Source organism: Colossoma macropomum, unplaced genomic scaffold (assembly GCF_904425465.1).
Source record: "Colossoma macropomum unplaced genomic scaffold, Colossoma_macropomum, whole genome shotgun sequence".
Taxonomy (NCBI): Eukaryota; Metazoa; Chordata; class Actinopteri; order Characiformes; family Serrasalmidae; genus Colossoma; species Colossoma macropomum.
In genome coordinates, this window is record NW_023494786.1 from 3,942,827 (window position 1) to 3,964,634 (window position 21,808).

A 21,808-nucleotide genomic window follows, 5' to 3' on the forward strand; every position below is an offset into this window, starting at 1 on the left:
TGCGGAAAATCAGATTGCGTCAGTAGCTGGTTCAGTGTGTTTACACTTAATAATCTGATAACTGCAGAAAATCAGATTATGTCAGTAACTGGTTCAGTGTGTTTTCATGCTCTTGAGTACTCAGATAATGGGGAAACTCCAGGTCTACATGAATCAGACAGTAATCAGATTTCTGCTTTACATCCAGCCAATAAACTCACAGAATAAGACGAGACGTAAACATAACATAAAACTCAAATGCCATCAGCTGCTTTTTTTTCAAACATTGAGTCAGAAAATATGAACACACATCATCTAAAAGATGAAGAATATGTAAATTCTGCATTTTGTCGAGCATGTATTCAGTTTCACCATCACTCCAAAAGTGCTGTGTTGAACGCTGCTCACTGTTTCCGGGACTGCGCTCTGTTTTTTCCACATGCTTATACTGAGAGAAACGAAAGAAATCAGAGTGAGAGTTTACAGCACTGAGAAACCCCATTACTGACTCAAATCCAGCCTCTTCATCAGATTTCTTAATCAGATTTATAGACCTTAAACTGATCTGACAAATCAGAGTGTGTGTTGACACGACCACTGAATAGTCATATAACTGCAGAATAACATAAACACATAAAATGAAAACAAATATGAAGACGATTGGAAAGAATGTGTGTTTCTTCACCCCATCTCATATCTCCCACACTGGAACAACAAAAACCTGACTGAACTACAGTTGCTTGGAAACAGAAGTGACCCTTCATTGCTGCTGTTCTGGCCAACTGACTGAGAGCTCCAGGTTTTATTTCTCTTTCCTTTCTCCCTTCTGAAATAAACAGAAGCTATGTCTGGACTTCCAGTGAAAAAAAAGTGAAATCACTGTGTGAAATCCCCCTCGGAGTCTGATTACTAACAATCAGGACAAACAAAACCTTTGATCACCTGTTCATCTGACGGTTTCAGCCCGAGTATCATCCGTATCAAATGACGCTAACCTGTCGGCCTGTTTATGCTGAATAGTTTTACAGAAGAAAAATGAAGTACAGTAATTTTAATACCCACAGCAGCGGCAACCAATACTGCACATCAGTACTGTACAGCTCTGCAGTGTAGCCCTCTTTCTGTGACGAGTTATACACTGCAAAGGTGAGGAAAACAGGAGGGCTCATCTGTTAATCTACTCAACATTGGTGTCTATTGTTCGTTCAGTAAATAGACTGTAAGATGAAAAGGGCAGATGAGCTCGGACTGTGTTATTGGGGTTTTGTTTGATGAAGGCTAAGTGCACTGTTGTTATTGTTGTTAATCAGTGTCAAATAAGAAGTACTAAAATCACACAAATGTTAAATACTATTTAGTATTCAATAGTCCTGATCATTGTGAATGCATTATCAGCTACTATTGCCATGTATTGTGAGTCTGTTAAGAGTTGATAGAGTGCATTGGGAATTTATTGTGAATTTATGGTTAGTGTAGAATAAGTTAATTGAGAGTTTATGGTGAATCTATGGTGGGTTTGTTGTGAGTTTATGGTGAGTTTGTTGAGAGTTTATGTTGAGTTAATTGTAAGTCTGGTGAGTGTATGGTGAGTTTATTGTGAGTTATGGTGCATGTATAAGGGGTTTATTGAGAGTTTATGGTGAGTGTATGGTGAGTTTATTGTGAGTTATGGTGCATGTATAAGGGGTTTATTGAGAGTTTATGGTGAGTGTATGGTGAGTTTATTGTGAGTTATGGTGCATGTATAAGGGGTTTATTGAGAGTTTATGGTGAGTGTATGGTGAGTTTATGATAAATGTGTTGTTTTAAATCACACAAGTATCAAATATTGAATCACGTCAGCTATGAAGAGCAGCTCAGACCATTTCCTCATTACATAGTCTCTCTCTCTCTCTCTCTCTCTCTCTCTCTCGTACAGTTTTAACGCTTTTCAGCTTCCCCTTGTTTTCATTTCGTGTGTTGCGTGTTTGAGGAAACATCACACCGTCACCGGTAGGACCACGACATTACACACTCACAGCTAAAATGAAGGGGGCTCTGGACACGATTGATGAACAGGGGTTAGAGATTAGGGCTTAGAGGTTAGAGATTAGGATTTGGGGGGAAGGTTTAGGGTTTAGAAGTAAAGGTTTAGCGTTTAGGGGCTAGAGATTAGGCTTTAAGGGTGAAGGTTTAGGGGTTAGGGGTTAGAGACTAGGGTTAAGGGGTTAGACATCAGGGTTTAAGGTAGAAGATTTAGGGTTTATGGTTTAGAGATTAGGGATTAGGGGTTATGGTTTAAGGTTTAGGGGTTAGAGATTATGGTTTAGGGGTTAAGTTTTAGGGTTTAGGGGTTAAAGATTAGGGTTTAGGGTGAAGGTTTAGAGTTTAAGGGTTAGAGATTAGGGTTTAGGGATTAAATATTAGGGTTTAGGATGTAAATGGTAACAGTAGAGAGTCTGGACTGTAGTAAAGATCAGTCACAAGTACAGAGTTACAGGGATTACGTTCAGAGATAAGGATTTAGGAATTATAGATGATATATGGTGAGTTTATTGAGTGTATTATGAGTATATTGTGAGTTCATGGTGAGTTTATTGAGAGTATTATGAGAATATTTTGAGTTCATGATTAGTTTATTGAGTGTATTATGAGTAGGTGGTGAGTTTATTGTGCATTTATTGAGTGTATTATGAGCATATGGTGAGTTTATTGTGCATTTATTGAGTGTATTATGAATTTATTGTGCATTTATTGAGTGTATTATGAATTTATTGTGCATTTATTGAGTGTATTATGAGTATATGGTGAGGTTATTGAGTGTATTATGAGTATATTTTGAGTTTATGGTGAGTTTATTGTGTGTATTATGGGTATATTATGAGTTTATGGTGAGTTTAATGAGTGTATTATGAGTATATTGTGAGTATATGGGGAGTTTATTGAGTGTATTATGAGTATATGATGAGTTAATTGAGTGTATTATAAGTATATTTTGAGTTTATGGTGAGTTTCTTGAGTGTATAATGAGTATATTTTGAGTTTATGGTGAGTTTAATGAGTGTATTATGAGTATATTGTGGGTTTATGGAGAGTTTATTGAGTGTTTTGTGAGTATATTGTGAGTTTATTTTTAACTTTTTGAGTGTGTTATGAATATGTGGTGAGTATATGGTGAGTTTGTTGAGTGTATTATGAGTAAAAGGTGAGTTTATGGTGAGTTTATTTGGTGTATTTTGAGTACATGTTGAGTTTGTGGTGATTTTCTTGTGTATTTTGAGTAAATGTTGCATTTATTGAGCATTTATTGAGTTTATTGAGTGTATTTTGAGTATATGGTGAGTTTATTGTGTATTTACTGTAAGTGTATAGTGAGTGTATGGTGAACTTATCTTTTGTACTGTACATTGCTGCAGTGTGTTGTGAGTCTTTGGTGAGTGTATTTAAGTTTTTTGTAAGTACACTGAGTTTGTATTATAAGTATCTAGTGAGCAGATTGTGTAAATAGTGAGTTTATGGTGAGTTTTTTGAGTGTATTATGAGTATATAGTGAGTTTATTGTATGTTTATTGTAAGTGTAAAGTCAGTGTATGGTGAATTTATCTTGTGTACTGTGCATTACTGCAGTGTGTTGTGAGTCTTTGGTGAGTGTATTTTGTGTTTATTATGGGTGTATTGTGAGTGTGAGGTGGGTTTATGGTGAGTGTATTAAAGTTTTTTGTAAGCACACTATGTATTATAAGTATATAGTGAGTATATTGTGTATATAGTGAGTTAATGCAGAGTGTATTGGGAGTAAACAGAGTTTATGGTGAGTTCATTGTGAGTTTTTTTGTACGTACATTATGAGTGTACTGCAAATGTATGGTGAGTTTATTATTATGTTGTTAGCTCTTGAATACATTGTGGGTTTTGTGAGTGTCTGGTGAGTTCATTGTGAGTTTGCTGTTGGTGAGCTTTGAGATGTAATATTAGTGTTGGGTTTTTACAATGAAACTGCAGTGAAACTGCAGTGAAACTGTTGTGTGAGTGTATTTTGAGTGCATAGTGAGTGTATGGTGTGTGTATAGTGAGTCGATTGTGAGTTTGTTGTTGGTGAGGTACGAGATGTAATAATGGTGTTGGGTTTTTTTACAGTGAAACTGCAATAAAACTGTTCTGTGTGAATGTATAGTGAGTGTTTACTGAATGTATAGTGAGTGTATGGTGAGTGCATGGCGAGTGTATAGTGAGTGTACTGTGAGTGTATGGTGAGTGTATGGTGAGCGTATGGTGAGTGTATAGTGAATATATAGTTAGCATATGGTGAGTGTATGGTGACCATATAGTGAGTGAATAGCAAGTGTGTAGTGAGTGTATGGTGAGCGTATAGTGAGCGTGTAATGAGTGTATGGTGAGCATAGAGTGAGTGTAAGGTGAGTGCATGGCGAGTGTATAGTGAGTGAACTGTGAGTGTATGGTGAGCATATGGTGAGTGTATAGTGAGCATATAGTGAGTGTATGGTGAATGTATAGTGTGTGGTGAGTGTATAGTGAGTGTATGGTGAGCATATGGTTAGTGTATGGTGAGCGTTTAGTTAGTGTGTAGTGAGTGTATGGTGAGTGTATGGTGAGTGTATAGTGAGCATATAGTGAGTGTATGGTGAGTGGATAGTGTGTGGTGAGTGTATAGTGAGCTTATAGTGAGTGTATGGTGAGTGTATGGCAAGTGTATAGTGAGTGTATGGTGAGTGTATGGCAAGTGTATAGTGAGTGTATGGTGAGTATATGGTGAGTGTATGGCAAGTGTATAGTGAGTGTATGGCAAGTGTTTGGTGAGTGTATGGTGAGTGTGGTGAAACGTGAGAGTGAGCGCTGAGGTACAGTAACAGCGTTGGAGTGTTTGCAGTGAAACTGTGTGTGCTGAATCTGCCGAGTGAAGAACTCACTGATTTACAGAGTACACACACTCTCACTCACAGCCTCATTTGTGTGTGTGTTTGTACAGTGAGCGTGTGAGCAGCATGTGGGGGATTCCCTATGAGGTCATCTCGGCCCCGCCCTGAGGAAGCGACTGCGTGACGTACTGAGTTTTGTGCTGGAGCTGATTTCCCGTTTCGGTTCAGTTCAGATGGAGCTGAGCTGCTGTCTGTGAGTAACCCCCACAGAGGACTCACTGCACACACCTCACACACTCAGCACTGAGAGAGACATGATCAGGTAGGAGCTTGCACGCCCCTCGCTGGGTCTGTGTGTGTGTGTGTGTGTGTGTGTGTTGCAATTTCCTGTAAATGACCACAGCGGTGATAAGGAATGCGTGTAAATATTACTGTACTGTCTCTACCTCTCACTCGCTGTCTGCCTCTCTCTCCCCTGTCCGTTTCGCTCTCTTTGTCTTGTTTCCTCTTTCTTTCTTTCTCTCTCTCCTTTCACTCACTCTGTATCTCTCTGTCTCTCTCTCGTTCTCTGTCTCTCTCAGGTGTCAGAGTTCAGGGATATTAAAGAATTATGAAATATTGAACACTTAAGATTAAAAGTCTAAAAATGGGAACTGTTGATCTTCCAAAACAATATCTCACGGGCTCGCTCGCCCGCTCACTCACAGGGGGGATCCCTGGACTTTTGGGAAGCAGTGTCTACACTGCGTGCTTCTTTGTGTGGTTTCTGTTTGCACTCTTTCCCTGTTCGTCTTCATCCTTCTGACGCCGAGTTCTGCTCTGAGCTTTAATCCCGTCAGCTCGAAATATTATGAGCTGCACTCATAACGCCTGTGAGGTTTTATGGACCATAATTCATTTCTACATGACGTCTCTATAGAGCTTTGTTACTGTGCCTTTAAGACTGATGTATATAAATGAGCTCTGTTCCTCACTCAAAAAGCAGCCTGGGCTGAAATACTCCTTATAACTTCAGCGTGAGTGGGCGGAGCTAAACAGCCATAGGCCAAATACACTCTATATAGGTGCACTTTGTAGTTCTACAGTTACAGACTGTAGTCCATCTGTTTCTTTGCATACTTTGTTAGCCCTCTTTTACCCTGTTCTTCAGTGGTAATGGACCCCCATGGACCCCCACAGAGCAGGTTCTATTTGGGTGGTGGGTCATTCTCAGCACTGCAGTAACACTGATGTGGTGGTGGTGTGTTAGTGTGTGTTGTGCTGGTACGAGTGGATCAGACACAGCAGTGCTGCTGGAGTTTTTAAACACTGTGTCCACTCACTGTCCACTCTATTAGACACTCCTACCTTGTCGGTCCACCTTGTAGATGTAAAGTCAGAGACGATAGCTCATCTGCTGCTGCACAGTTTGTGCTGGTCATCCTCTAGTCCTTCATCAGTGGTCACAGGACGCTGGATGTTTTTGGTTCTCAGTCCAGCAGTGACACTGAGGTGTTCAAAACTCCAGCAGCACTGCTGTGTCTGATCCACTCAGACCAGCGCAACACACAATAACACACCACCACAAATGTGGAGAATGTGATGAATGTGGTTCCGCATAGCACCAAAAAGGGTTCCTCTGTTCTTACAAGCTTTACATTGTAACAATAGCAGAAACCCTTTCCTTGCTATAGAACTATTTTCAAAAAGGTTCTACACATTCGCCATGAATCTGAAGAACCATTTCCCCATGCACAGAAACTGAATGGTTCTTTGAGTGTTCATAGTTCATAGAACCCTTGAAGAACCATCTTTAGTAAGAGTCAAACTGGTTTTAGGCTCAGAACAGCTAAATTTAGTGATGGACCCTGTAGTGAAAGTGTGTTGGTGGTGATTATTAACTGTGAGTGAACCAGTGAGTGAGTTTTGATATGAGAGTGAAGCTCCCTTAGAGTTTAAGGGGCAAAACTCTGACCAACTACATGAACGTTCTCTCTCTGGTTTTGAGTCTGAAATGAGCAGAGTGAGTGAAATGACGCTGCTGGAGGAGAGTCAGTGGAGAAAGGAAAGAGGAAGTGTTTACATCTGCTTTTCTAACCAGTGAAGAGTTTAGACACATCAATTTTTATCTTTGCTATTTTCCACATTTCAGTTCGTCAAAACTATTAAAATAACACACACCGAATGTTTAGACCCCCCCCATCAACAGCACTCCTGATTGGCTCAGACTTCTAACAAACATGCATAGTAATTAATTAACATTTTCACTCTCTAAATTCAACTAAAAGAAAACTGCATTTGGTTTTATTAACTTCACTATTTCTGTTTAGAAGCTCATTTCAGATTATAACTGCGTAAACATGTGTTTACTAGTCAGATTATAACTGTGTTCAGATTATAACTGTGTAAACATGTGTTTACTAGTCAGATTATAACTGTGTTATCATTTGTTTACTCTTTAGATTGTAACTGCAATTATGTTTACTGGTCAGATTATAACTGTGCAAACGTGTTTACTGGTCAGATTATAACTGTGTTCAGATTATAACTGTGTAAATGTGTTTACCGGTCAGATTATAACTGTGTTCAAAATAACCGTGTAAACATGTTTACTGATCAGATTATAACTATGTAAATGTGTTTACTGGTCAGATTCTAACTGTGCTCAGATTATAGCTGTGTAAACGTGTGTACTGGTCAGATTATATCTGTGTTCAGATTATAACTGTGTAAACGTGTGTACTGGTCAGATTATATCTGTGCTCAGATTATAGCTGTGTAAACGTGTGTACTGGTCAGATTATATCTGTGTTCAGATTATAGCTGTGTAAACGTGTGTACAGGTCAGGGCTATTTAGACTCCTTTTTCACTCCTTAAATTTCACTAAATGAAAACTTCTTTAAAACTGAAAAAAATGAAATTTTAGAAATTTGGTTAGAAATCATTTCAAACATTAACTTCACTATTTCTGTTTGTCTTCTAAACTAATTTCAAGCATTTAATCATCGAAATATTTCTAAGATTATGAATTAAAGTGTTGAACTGCTGCTGTATGTTTGATGTAAAGTACAGTAAGAGCTCATTGTTAATGTTTGTCATGTAATGTTAAAGTATACAAGATGAAATTTGCTTATGCAAACTGTTGTCTTTGTGTGTTTTCATGAACATCAGGTTACTTCTGCTGCTCGTCTCAGCGCTGTGGCCAATCACCTGCGGTAAGAGTGACCTCATCTGACCTCTAACCTTTTGCTTTGGGTCTGGAGTAAAAATGTCCTATCACATACCTTTAAATATACTGAAAAAATAAATAATAAATATGAAATCACCCCAGCACTGCTACTGATTACTGTTCAGATTATAAATGCGTAAATACGCGTTCACTGTTTGGGTTATAACTGCGTAAACATGCTTGGCGTTTAGATTAAAACTGTGTAAACGTGTTTACCGTTCAGACTTTAACTGTGTAAACATGTTTACATTTCAGATTATAACAGTGTAAACATGTGTTTACATTTCAGATTATAACTGTTCAGATTCTATGTAAACATTTATTTACTCTTCAGACTATAACTGTGTAAACGTGTTTATTCTTCAGATTATAAATGCGTAAATATATGTATACTCTTCAGATTAAAACCATGCAAACATGGTTTTACTGTTTACTGTTCAGATCATAACTGTGTAAACATAGGTTTATTGGTCAGATTATAACTGTGATCAGATTATAACTATGTTCAGATTATAAATGTGCAAACATATGTTTATTCTTCAGATTATAAGTGTAAACATGTGTTTACATTTCAGATTATACCTGTGTTCAGATTCTAACTATGTAAACATTTATTTACTCTTTAGACTATAACTGTGTAAACATGAGTTTACTCTTCAGATTGAAACCGTGCAAACATATGTTCACTGTTCAGATCATAACTGTGTAAACATAGGTTTATTGGTCAGATTATAACTGTGATCAGATTATAACTATGCTCAGATTATAACTGTGTAAACATAGGTTTCGTTTTCAGATTATAAATGTGCAAACATATGTTTATTCTTCAGATTATAACAGTATAAACATGTGTTTACATTTCAGATTATACCTGTGTTCAGATTCTAGCTATGTAAACATTTATTTACTCTTCAGACTATAACTGTGTAAACATGAGTTTACTGATTAAAACTGTGCAAACATATGTTTACTGTTCAGATCATAACTGTGTAAACATGGGTTTACTTTTCAGATTATAACTGTGTAAACATGGGTTTACTTTTCAGATTATAACTGTGTTCAGATTATAATTGAGTAAACATATGTTTACTGTTCAGTTTATAACTGTGTAAACATTGGTTTACTGGTCAGATTATAACTGTGCTCAGATTACAACTGTAAACTTGTGTTTACTGTTTTAAAAAGATACCATGCATGGTTATGGGAGTTTTTGAAATGCTAAGATTTTCATGGGGTTTTAATCATTAAAACCGATAATTGTCCCACCCTTGCGTGCGGGCAGGGGTCCGTCCCGTGCTGGCAGTGAGATTAGTGCGGTTTCAGAGATGATGAAGCACATGTGGGTTCATGTTTCTTGCTTTCACTTCCTCATAGCTTCTTTTGAGGTTTCTGGAAATTAGATTATTAGATCAGAGAGCATGCTACGCTCCGCTAACCCCCCCCCCGCCCCCCCCCCATTCACTATCACACAGTTTCTCGCTCTCCGTCACTCTTCAGTGAGCCCCTCACTCTCTCTGAGCCAGCGTATGTAAATCAGACATGCAGCTATGAGGAAACAGGAAAGAACATTAATAAAGCTGCGTTTATTAAAATGAAATCTGATATTACAGTCATTGCCAGGCTCAGTCAGTGTAGTGTAATCGAACAATCCTAAGCTCCGCCCTATTTTCTCAGCCCTCCAGTCACGTTTTAGCAGCTCGAAATGACAATGAAAATTGGGGTGCATATCAATTTTAAAAAATTAAAATTGATTTTAAAAAATAGATAATAAAAACTTTACTACTAACTTTTTTACCCCCTTTCTTTTTTATCAGCATTCCATCGCTGTCCAAAAAACAGCATATACATTCAAAATGGTAACTTTCCAGGAGAGGGCAAAAAATGTATGTCATATGTAAAAGAGCTCTTTTCTGATTGGCTGCCCTGTACTGCCTCTAATAAACATCAACATCAATAAAAGACATAAATGTTAAAAAAAAAGACCCAATAATGCTAATATCTGCTAGCACATCTATGGGATTTCTAATAGTATGTTAGGGCTAAGCTGCATGTGAACACTTTTCAGTCGTTCCACATTAAATACCTTAACGACCTTTGAAGCTTGTAACAGATATTAGCCTAAATTCGCTCTTAAATTCGGATGGAAGTGAATGTAAAAAGATTTTATTCCAAGCAATTTCAGAGCAATTCTATTGGGCTGTTCATCATAAATTCTTCACAAAATTTGAAGTTACTGAGCTCAAATGATGTAGAAAAATAAAAATAAAAAATTGTTTGCTTTTTTTCGATAGCAATGATTTGTTGTTGATGAAGAATGATAAAACGTGATTCATATTTTATAAGCTAAAATAAACACTGTTTTGATCAAATAACAGATGATGTTATATCCAAACAAATAACTATTTTTCACCATGTTTTCACTTCACGTGCATTTTATTAACAGGGCATATGTGTAGAAGTGAGACTGAGAGTGGAGTATGTCTAATGATTAAGTATTTCTAACAATATCATAGGCTTAAAAACATTTTACCTAACATTTACTTTTGTTTAAAAGTTGTCTTTGGCATGAAAATTTTACTTACAATGCCCTTTTACTGAAATCTAAAATGGGTTGCGTCGAAACATCAAAGCATGTCTAGTTCTGGCCATAAAGTCATCGAAGGTTAGATATAACCTAGTCCATAACTTTTCCTGCAGTGTGCTTCATCCCAGGATGCTTGAAAGCTTAGGTTTTTTAGATTTGCTGTGTAGTTTTCCTGACTTTTATATGCCTCTATTGTTCGATTTGAACTCAGTTATGTTGCCTTCATTGGGTAGCAGGTGCATGCTTTACAGGCAAGGCAAACAAGACAAGTTGAACTGTTTTTGTGGTTATGTAAGGCCTACTTCTACATTCTGTGACATAATCATGGCAGTCAACATGCTACAAGCTAATGCTTTCTAAGTAAGATCGGCGTTTCTCACTGCCCACCTGCTCGGATATGTCCTCATCCTCCTTAACTCCTTAACCTAGCTTTTTTGTTCATATCTTCTCTGTGACACCATGTATTTTTGCAGTTCTTGTACATCTTCACATGGTTCCACCTTAAATAGTGCACCAGTTTCATGCTAGCACCCAAACACGTGTCTGAATGTAACTGCTATAAGATTTAAGGTGGAATGGGTAATGAGAATAACAAAAAAAAACTTCATCTAATATCTATCAACTGTATGAGTCTCAGCAAACTGGGGCTGGACCACCTGGGGAGGTTGGGGGGCTGAAGTGACCCCTAAATTAACACTTGGATGTAACAATTACCAATTTTCTGATCATTCCTGTGCTTATATGTTTGAGTATATACATTAGCTCACAGCAACTGAGCCAAAAAGCTAATGACTTTATTTGGAGGCCACCAACATAAAGACTTCAGGACAATGCAAAAGCTTTGAATAACACATGCTTAATTCACAGCTCTTCCCTTATTTTATTGAAATTGCTTAGCTACTGAAAACTGTACAATCCTGCAAGCGCAATATTTGTGAATGTGTAAATGCACTATACAACATATACAGCATTAAATGTTGACTTATTAAAGCCATAAATTTAGAGCAATTGTAACATGTTTTGGGGTTATGTATGGATTTAATCACATCACTACAGTGCACATCTATTTTGTGGTAAAAGGGAGGGTCATTTTTTTGTTTTGTTTTGTTTTTTTTGTGCAGTTTTTCATGATATGGCCCCTTAAAAAGTTTTCAAAGACTGCTCCAGCCTTTTAAGATCCAATCTCTACATCCGCTGCACCTGTGTCTTAATAATTTAAAGTTTCCATAACCTTTGAAAAGATCATGAAACCCACTGACTCATAGGTCACTTATAATAAGAAGTCAATGGGCCGATGCTGAATTCCATTATTAAACATTTAAAATAACTGACTATATAAAGCGAAACTCCAGACGTTCCACTCCAACAGTACAGGTGTTCGGAAAAGACTAATGTCTTTAAAAAGCTCTTCTTATTGGGTTTTATCTTGTTCCATAACTTCTGAATGATCTCTTTTCTGATTAGCTGCCCTGTATTGCCTCTGATAAACAACAATAAAAGCCATAAATATCAAAACTTGGTCCACCAATAATGTTAATTTCTGCTAGCACCTATATGGGATTTCTAATAGTATGTTAGTGCTAAGCTGACACTGATGCACATTAACATGTTTTGGTTGTTCTAAATTAAATACAGACATTTGAAGCTTGTAACAGACATTATATTGTAGTGGTCACCACTATTAGAGAACACACAGCTGATGTACAAGTTGTTATGCTTTAATAACAGGCTCATCACATCAAGAGAACTTCGCTCTAACAGTTCGCTCTAGCCCAACTGCCTCTCTCAGTGCTTGACTCTCCACTCCTAGTTCTTCCTGTCTACACACATAAACACACAGCCAGCAGACTAGCCCCGCCTTACAATGAGTTGAAAAAAAAGCAAATAAATCCCCCAAAACTTACAGGAAAAACATTTTCCAAGCACGCTACCACATATCTGAGCTTGTATGTATCAGTTTTACAGTGAGTCTTTCAATAAAGAGTCCTGCATAGAGCTACCGCCACTGTTTAACATTCCTAACAACTACCCGGAACACTGCTTAGACTACAGCTCATATGCACAGTCAGTGATGTATCTGGAACTTCCGCAAGAACTAGAGTGACACATTAGAGATAATTTAATGTGTAAGGCCTTCAGTCCAGCTCCTGAAATCCTAACCGATGGGAGAGCTCACTCGGCGTCATTTATCTAGATAGCACAGAAAAAACAATCCTGATTGGATCATTTTCTGTTGAGGTTTGAACTCTTGTGTCTCCAGGCATTACTACAGCATTTACAGAGCTTAAATACAACCAGCATTATAATATATCTGTTAAATTCTAAGAAAAATTCAAATAAGAGGTCTGTGTTTTTGTCCAGGTGACTCAGCAGCGCAGGAGGTGAGAGGCACAGTGGGCGGGGCCGTGCGGCTAAAGTGCAACATTAACACCTCGCTTCCGGTCAAAGGTGTTTACTTTCAGAAGAAGAATCTCTCCGGAGTGTACGACATCTTAGTTAATGGCTTTTACATCCATCCAATAGATGAATACATACACCCTGAGTACAAAAACAGAACCAGTGCCAACAGGACAGAACGCAGCCTGGACTTCTGGGACCTAAAGGCATCTGACGAAGGATACTACAAGTGTTTCCTCATGCCCCAAGACACCCTCAGAAGCTATGACACTGTATTTCACCTCACAATTGCAGGTACAACCCTCATCTACACGTACAATTACACATACGGACTTCCGCTCGACATATTCTATCATGTTTATTCATTTCTTTAGATTTTTTGGTGATAATATGTGTGAACGAGTGTGCATGCAGCGGTGTCACTCTTAATAGGCTCCCAGAGCTCCACTCATAACATTTATGAACAAAAACAGTCATAAGTCTGAATTATGGATTAAACAGGCTGTTTTTATTACTGTGCCTTTAAGAGGATACATGCACATGAGCACTGTGTGTGACATCACAAACTCAAAGTACATTCTGTCGCAGGCTTGTATATTCAGTGGTATGCTTTTAAAACGTTAGCAGTGCAAACTACAAGCAGATCTCTTGTTTTCAGAAAAGTGAGGAACGATTAGCACAGGCAGTGATTACAGTCTGTTACGCTGAGCTCAGAGCAGAAAACCCACTGGCCCATAAATCACTTGTAATAGAAGTCATTCCATAAATAAACATTTGCCGTCCCACTCTAACGGTACAGGTGTTCGGATGATACAGACCGAGAGAACATCTTTCCAAAGCTGTGTTCATCCAACTTTGAGCTACGAGCCATGAGTGGGGGGGACCAAACTGCTGTAGGCTGAATACAGTCGCATGCATATGTTTGGATTCATGTAAATATCACATTTTTAGTGGACAGTTTCTGTTTATTTGAGTTTAATATATAGAAAAAAGTAAAAACGCAACATATCGCTGCAAAACCTTGTATCTCCAAAATGGTAACTTTACAGGAGAAGGAAAAAACATACAATATTTTTAATGCAAGTCAATGGAACCAGACGTTTTTCCAAGTCATTCTGGGCCACTTATTTTGGTCCATTCGTCATGAAATTTACACACAATGTAAAGGACAACAAGCATTTTGAAACTCTGCCAAAAACTGAAAAACAACAAAAATGGAGATATGAGGTTTTGTTCCGACAGCAGCGACATAAATATAGTTCCATAACTCAAATAAACAAAATATCCTCTTAAAACTTTCATTTGACCAGGGGTGTGAAGACTTTTGCATGCAGCAGTGTGTAAATGTGTTTGTGATGTCACAAAAGTGAATTGAAGCCTATAGCTGTTTTGAAACTTGTTTACCTCAAAAAAAGTGAGGGAAATGTGTTTTCCCATGATAAGGCCTTTAAATCTGTGACTTGGGGGTGAAGATGAGTTTACTGCTCATATTTTAATAATAGTTTTATGTTTTTATCTGTAGCTGAAATGGCTTTATGTCATTAACAGAGCCATAACGCAGCTCTGTGGGTTAATGTGTCTCTGAGGAAGTGAAACAGTTCTAGCTCTCTGGAAATTTTTTCATGTGCGTCAGTCCCTCACGCTGTTTCCCTTTCCACAACCAGCCGATTACAGTGTTCCCACGGTAACCGTGCGGCAGTGTAGTGAACGTGGTGAAGGAGCGCAGAGCTGTGAGCTGGGCTGCTCGTCGTTTGGGGGATACCCGCTGGCCAACCTGAGCTGGACCCTGTCGGAGGGCAGTAATGAGGTCCTCCTGCAGGAAGGGGGCAGCATGAGCTTGGCTGACAAACACTCTGGCGTCTGGAACGTCTCCCAAACCGTCAGGCTCAACTGCACACAGCCTACTAACGTCAGCTGCTCTGTAGGGGGAGCCATCTCCCCTCCAATCAGCATATGTAAGTATGAGCACAGCACACTCACTCTGTAAGAGGAGGGAAAGTGTGGAACTACGCCATCTGCTGGCTGTGTTTACAACTGCCATTCATTTCTCCATTACTTAAAGCTGGAACTTATATAAGCAGACCAGATACACATACAGTAAAATAGAATAATAATAAAGGGCAAATATAAACTCATTCCTTCAACATGTTCCCAAAAAGTTAAGACTAGAAACGGTGTGAAATGTTAAAAACATGTCTTAACCAGGTGATGTAATCATGCTTGGATGTAAAAGGAGCATCCAGGAAAGGCCGAGTCCTTTATGAGCACGGATGAGTCGAGGCCACTTTACCGAAAAATGCATGAGCCAAAAAATCCAACAGTTTAAAAATAACATTCCTCAGCGAGTGACTGCAGGATTTTAGGTATTTCACCCTCTACAGCGAATAATATCATCAAAAGATACTGAGAATCTGGACCGAAAAAAAAGGCCAAGGCTGAAAACCACAACTGGTCTTTGACAACACTGCACTATAAACAGGCATTTGTCAGGGATGGATCTCACCACATGGGCTTGACAATACTTTAAAACACCATTAATAAACACTGTCCATCGCTGCATCCACAAATTCATGTTAAGACTGTGCTCTGTACAGCGGAAGTCATATGTTCAGAAACGCTGCCGACTTCTCTGGGCTCAAGCTCATCTGAAATGGACTGATGCTCAGTGGAAACGTTTGTGTTCTAACAAGTCATCCTTTCAGATTGTTTATAGAAATATTGGACTGTCATGATTTCACTGATGTCATTTGTCAGACACTCTTATGCAAAAGCAACTGACAATCTAACCACTTTACAGAGGTAGTTGAAGGTAGTGTTAGGAGTCTTTCCTGAGGACTTTTATTGGTATAGCTCAGGATACTTGTGCAAGCAGGGGATCGAACCCCGGAATGCAGCATGGATATGATTTATGTATCATTTTCTCAAGACTTTTGTACAGTAGTGTATGGAAGTAAGTGATGGAGGCTAACAGAAGTGTGTGTGTGTGTCTCTGTGTGTGTTTGTGCAGGTACACAGTCTTCTCCTAAACACACGTTGAAGGTGATCATAGCAAGTGTTGTGCTCTTTCTTTTCATCTTCATCTTACTGAGTGTTTTTATAAGCTGGAGACCGTGCCGAAGACCACAGCGCTCAGGTACACAAACACACACACACACACACACACACACACACACACACACACACACACACTTTTAAACACTCATACACCCTTTAAAAACTCAAACAAATCTATTATTTTAAGGACATTTTTTTGGTTTGGTGTAAAATGGCTGAGTGTAGAAACTCAGATGTCTTTACAGTGGTGGTGATAGGAACCAGGGGTCGCCATGACTACAACACAAATATAGATAATAATAAATAATATTTTATTTACTATCCAGAACCACCAGTGAACCTACACGAGTCTTCTGAGTTTATATGGAATGCTGATGATGGAAAATAGCGCAAAATCTGAAATAATACGTTTTCTTTGGGGACTATTTTGCTTCACAGCGCCCTGCATGTATCCCTCCACCATGAATGGAGTTTAGCAGCAAAATCTTCTCAAAACAATCACGAAAACAATGTCTCAGACATCAGGCAGCGTATATTATGTAATCTGCGGGTTTTAATTATTTCTGAGTTTTATAATTTATATGTTCAAAAATCTTAAACTTTCTCTCGCTCTCTCTCCCTCAGACGAAGAGCGGACTGCTGAGGGTCAAGAGTTAAAGTAAGCATCACCACTTTTCACACACACACACACACACTGCTGTGTACCCACTAGTTCTCTAGTATACTCAGTACTCTGGTAACTTTTAAAGCAGTTAAACTTTTACATGGAGACCTGCACATGAAATGAATGCCACAACCTTAAAATTGGGTGGTGTTGCAGAAAAAACTGTCACTGTCATAATAAAACCTTTTTACAGGAGGAAAAAGGAATAAACATACTTAATTAGTGATTATGCATTGCACTCTAGCAACCACCTGAAATGTTATAGTATAGTAACCATGCAGCAACCCCCTAGCGACCACCTGGGATACCATAGCAAACACCCAACATCCGCTAGCAACTACCTGGGATACCATAGCAAACACAAAATAACACCAAACACCAAAACAGCCTAGCAACTACCTAGCAACCCCCTTGCAACCCCCTCCTCCTAGGATCACCTAACAACCCCATGGGATACCCTACCAACACTTAGAATCACCATTAAAACCACTTGGAAAATCATAGCAACACCTGAGATACTATAGCAAGCAATTAACAATACTCTAGCTACCACCTAGCAACCTCCTAGCAACCCCCGAGCAACCACTTAGGATGCATAGCATCTACCTAGGATCACTCTCCATAGGATACTCTACTAACTACTTAACATCACCCTTAAAACCACATGGAATATCATATCAACCACCTGGGATATGGTAGCAAGCACTTTAGCAACACCCTAGCAATCACCTAGCAACCCCCAAGCAACCATTTGGGATAGCCTAGCGTGTACCTAGGATCACTCTAGTAACCCCATAGAATACCCTACCAACTGCTTAACATCACCCTTAAAACCACAAGGAAAATCATAGCAACCACCTGGGATACTGTAGCAAGCATTTAGCAACACCCTAACAACCACCTAGCAATCCCCAAGCAACCACTTGGGATAGCATAGCACCTACCTACGATCACCTTAGCAAGCCCATGGGATACCCTACCAACCACTTGGCATCACCCTTGAAACCACTTGGAATATCATTCCAACCACCTGGGATACCATATCAAGCACTTAGCAACACCCTAGCTACCACCTAAAATACCATTTGGCAACACTGTAGCATCCACCTGGAAACTGTTTAGGTTTTTCTGTATTCAGGAGATGCACTTCTCTAGCTCAAATGTATGTTAACATAATGATTTTATTGGCATACCATAGCAAACACCTGACAGCCTAGCAACTGTACTGTAGCAGCCACCTAGCAACTGACTTAGGATACCATAGCATCCACCTTGGAACACCCTAGGAACCACCTGGGATACCTTACCAACCAACTAACATCCAAGTAATTTTGTATCACTTTTATTGATCCGATCTTCATGAGCTCATGCGATCATACGATGTAAAGGGCAGCTGGTGTTTTCAAACAAAAATTGGAACAAGTGGAGGTTTTTGATATGACAGTGACAAAATACTTTTTATGGCCAACTGGCCTCACGTCAGGTGGCATCATCAGCTCTCTAGGGGTCTAACATGTAAATCTGTAGGGGTGATCACATACTCAGAGAGCAGAGTGCTGACCAGCAGTGTGTTTTTCTCTAACCAGCCCCTCTTCTTTGGACCAGGCCGGCTGACCCCAGCCAAACCGAACCTGAACTGTGAGCATCCTGAAGGTCCTGAAGAATCCGGTACTTCTGGAGATTGGGACGGTTCTGCAGTTCCATGTGTTTGTGTGAACTGTTGGCTCACTGAGCGGACATACAGAGGACTTGTCAGCGGTCTGTACCGTACAGTGGACCAACGCAGTGAACTTACAGGGATTGCATGGACTACTGGAAAGACTGGAACGCTTTAAGGACTGGTGCAGCCAAGATTTCCCTTGTAAAAATTGTAATCATTTTTATCATTGAATTTTTTTTTAATTTTAGTAGGAGACTACATGTTGAAAGTAGGTGTCTTGTAATGAATGTGGGCCCTTAGCGGAGGTTGAAAGAGTGAAAATTCCTACTTAAGTCAGAGCACTGCTGCTGTAGTGGTAATTCACTTGAACAGTGAATGCAAGTACAAGTATTAATCAAAATACTAAGAGTCAACAAGTTGTTTATCGAAAAAAACTACTCAAGTAGTTACTTTAAAGTTAATATTTAGCTCAAGGTTTCGCTTATCGGCTACCAAAGCTAACCCATTAGCATACCTTGAACGTTAGCTTACATGAGCTAAATTAGCTTGCTAACAGGCAAAAGAACGTATAAGCTACAGCTTTAGATCTAGAGGTTCTCTACAACGGTAAAATATGAAAAAAATTGTAAAACAATAAAACTAGTTAGCTCGCTTAGCTAATTGCATCCTCAGTTTGGGGGCTGAGCTGTAACGGCTATTAAAAATGAACTTAGCTAAGCTGGAAATAAATTGCCTGATTTAATTTATACGTGAAAAAAAAATACGTGCAAACACTGTATAGTTGTTATAACTTAATATTTTCCACCTTTGTACTTTACTGACGTTTAAAGGTTCCCCACCGTTTCAGGCCTCCTCAGGTGTGCAGAAGATCCAGTAATCTGGTTTCCAGATTAGACTCCATGTTAGCGGGGACCAAATGGAGATCAATGCACTTCAGAACTGACTTCCGTATTTTTGCGTTTCTCAGGGGAACCGTCAGTGTTCGGTATGTCGTTAAAAAAAAACCCCAGAAGTGTTTGTTTGGCTCTCTGCAGTGATCTCGCACTTTCTTTCTCAGCGCTGAATCTGCTGAATTCTACTGAAACGTACTTTTTTACTTTTTTACTTTCACAGACCTCTTTTATAAAGTGGGTGCCTGTCGCTATGTTTTCTCCTTTTAGCCAGTTTTTATGGCTGATGATGATAGTTTTCTTTTCTGAAACAGTTCTCAGTGAAAGAGGTACTGCAAAGATGGACTGTTAGTTCTACACTCTTCAAAATAGAGGTGCCAAAAATCTTTGCCCAATGCCATAGAAGATCCATTCAATGAATGGTGAGGTAACACTTGAAACCCTGCTGCATATCGTTGACATAAGATGCCATGTACTGTAATGAATTGTTATGATTATGTTCAGTGTCATGTTACCATTACCACCAATGGTCATGACATAGTGTAACATAAACATCAAGCATTATGGCCTATGTCATTACAATTACATGAGAAATGTTATGCTAATGCTAACATGACTGTTACATCACAACACATGATGGCATATAATGTCTGTCTTGACATGTTTAAGGCATGTTTCTGTCAATGTTAAGTAGCCAATGGCTCTTTAGAGAACCACCACACAATGTAAAGGTTCTTGGACGAACTTTTAAATTAGTAGAGTATAATTTTTAGGTCAGTTTTGAAATATGTTTGCAAAAGAAAATAGCTAGCTAAATTGCCAAAAAGGGAAAAGGAATAAACATACTTAATTAGTGATTAAATATTACGAAACATCCTAGCAACCATCCGGCATACCATAGCAACCACCTAGCAACCCCCTCCACCTAGAATCGCCCTAGCAACCCCATGGGATACCCTAACAATCACTTAGCATCACCCTTAAAACCACATGGAATATCATAGCAACCATCTGGGATACCATATCATGCGCTTAGCAACACCCTAGCTGCCACCTAGCAACCACCTGGCAACCCCCAAGCAACCACCTGGGATAGCATAGCATCCACCTAGGATCACCCTAGCAATCCCATGTTATACCCTACCAACCACTTAGCATCACCCTAAAAACCACTTGGAATATCATAGCAACCACCTAGCAAAATCTTAGCAGCACCTGGGATACCATAGCTTCCACTCAGAACACCCTAGCAACCACCTGGGATACCTTACCAACCAACTAACATCATCCTAGCAACCACTTAGGATAAAATAGTAACCACAGAGTAAAACTCTAACAGCCACCCAAGATATCATACCAATCACCCAAGCAACACCTTAGCAACCACCTGGGATACTATAGCAAGCAACCATTCAATCCTTGAAAGGTTCTTCACAATCTTTTCAAACATGGTTCTTTAAAAAACCAAAAGTGGTTCTTCTGTGGCATCGCTCAAAGAACCCTTTGTTGCACCTTTTTTTTTAATGGTGAAGTGAGTGATATGGCAAAAATCCAACAGTCGCGATAAACGATATTTAATATTTCTGAGATTTGTGAACAACATGGAACTGACAAAATGTACCAGCAATAAAGCAGAGCTACATTTAGAGTATTTAAAAAGGAAGAAGGGGGGAAATTAAACAATTGATAAAAAAATAAATAAACAAATAAATAAATGTCACAATGAGCTGACTTACAGTCAGATACTTGTCACTATGCAGTTTAAGCAGTTACTATACACTGGATGTTGTTGTTGCCGTTGTTGTTTACAAGTTCTATATAACTGGTCTTTTTATGATGCATGCAGTTGTTCAGTGTTCTAGGTGTGCTGACTGTACCCTTCATATAATCAGAAAAGAGTCTCATAATGGAATCTATCACAATAGTGATAACGAATTGTCATACTGACCGTCCATAATTGGTTGAATAATTCATTGGTTCTATCTGGAAAAGTTCTCGAGAACGTTTCCTGTAAATGAGAGTAAAACAAACAGCACACTGACCACAACATTCTGCACCCAACCACACTGCTTTATTTGTCTTATATGTTCTCCAGCAAGCCTGTAAAAGAACGCTCAGTTCTTGCATATTTGGCCCACCTTTCAGGGCTGGTTTGTTTCCAGGTCTTCCTCGTTTTCTCTTTCTAAGGGAAATATTTAATTCTGTGTATTCGAATGCAGTGTGTTTGAGGTGTATCTGTCACTTCATATTTATAATAGTGTAAATGATGATCTACATGTGCAATAAAAGGTGAAAAACTGCCTTCAGCTTCTCTTGTTCTTTTACTACACTTGAGTACATCACTCTGCATAGTCATCGCTGGAGTTTTTAATCGTTAAAAGTTTGGTTTCACTCAAATTAATTAGTACTGTCACGCTGCCCTCCAGTCCCTCCGTCATCACTTCCCAGCCTACTGACTCCATTTCCCATAACACCCCACCTGATCACATGAGAGCAGATCTCCCACACATGACTC

General features: G+C 38.9%; 1 protein-coding gene across 4 annotated transcripts; it reads left to right on the plus strand.

The window, feature by feature from the left end:
- The first annotated feature begins 1,950 nt into the window (after positions 1–1,950).
- LOC118798633 (butyrophilin subfamily 1 member A1-like) lies at positions 1,951–20,070 on the plus strand. Of its 4 annotated transcripts, none has more exons than XM_036558097.1 (8): positions 1,951–1,971; positions 4,946–5,088; positions 7,987–8,030; positions 12,990–13,319; positions 14,690–14,980; positions 16,033–16,158; positions 16,704–16,737; positions 18,330–20,070. In XM_036558097.1, exons 2-8 carry the CDS (start codon positions 5,069–5,071, stop codon positions 18,355–18,357), a joined length of 873 nt encoding a protein of 290 aa, XP_036413990.1. In that variant the 5' UTR covers positions 1,951–1,971; positions 4,946–5,068; the 3' UTR covers positions 18,358–20,070. The 4 variants fall into 4 exon arrangements, with proteins under 4 accessions (XP_036413990.1, XP_036413972.1, XP_036413981.1 ...); XM_036558079.1 differs by having other exon boundaries at positions 18,349–20,070; XM_036558088.1 differs by lacking the exon at positions 1,951–1,971 and having other exon boundaries at positions 4,893–5,088; positions 18,349–20,070.
- The last annotated feature ends 1,738 nt before the right edge of the window (positions 20,071–21,808 follow it).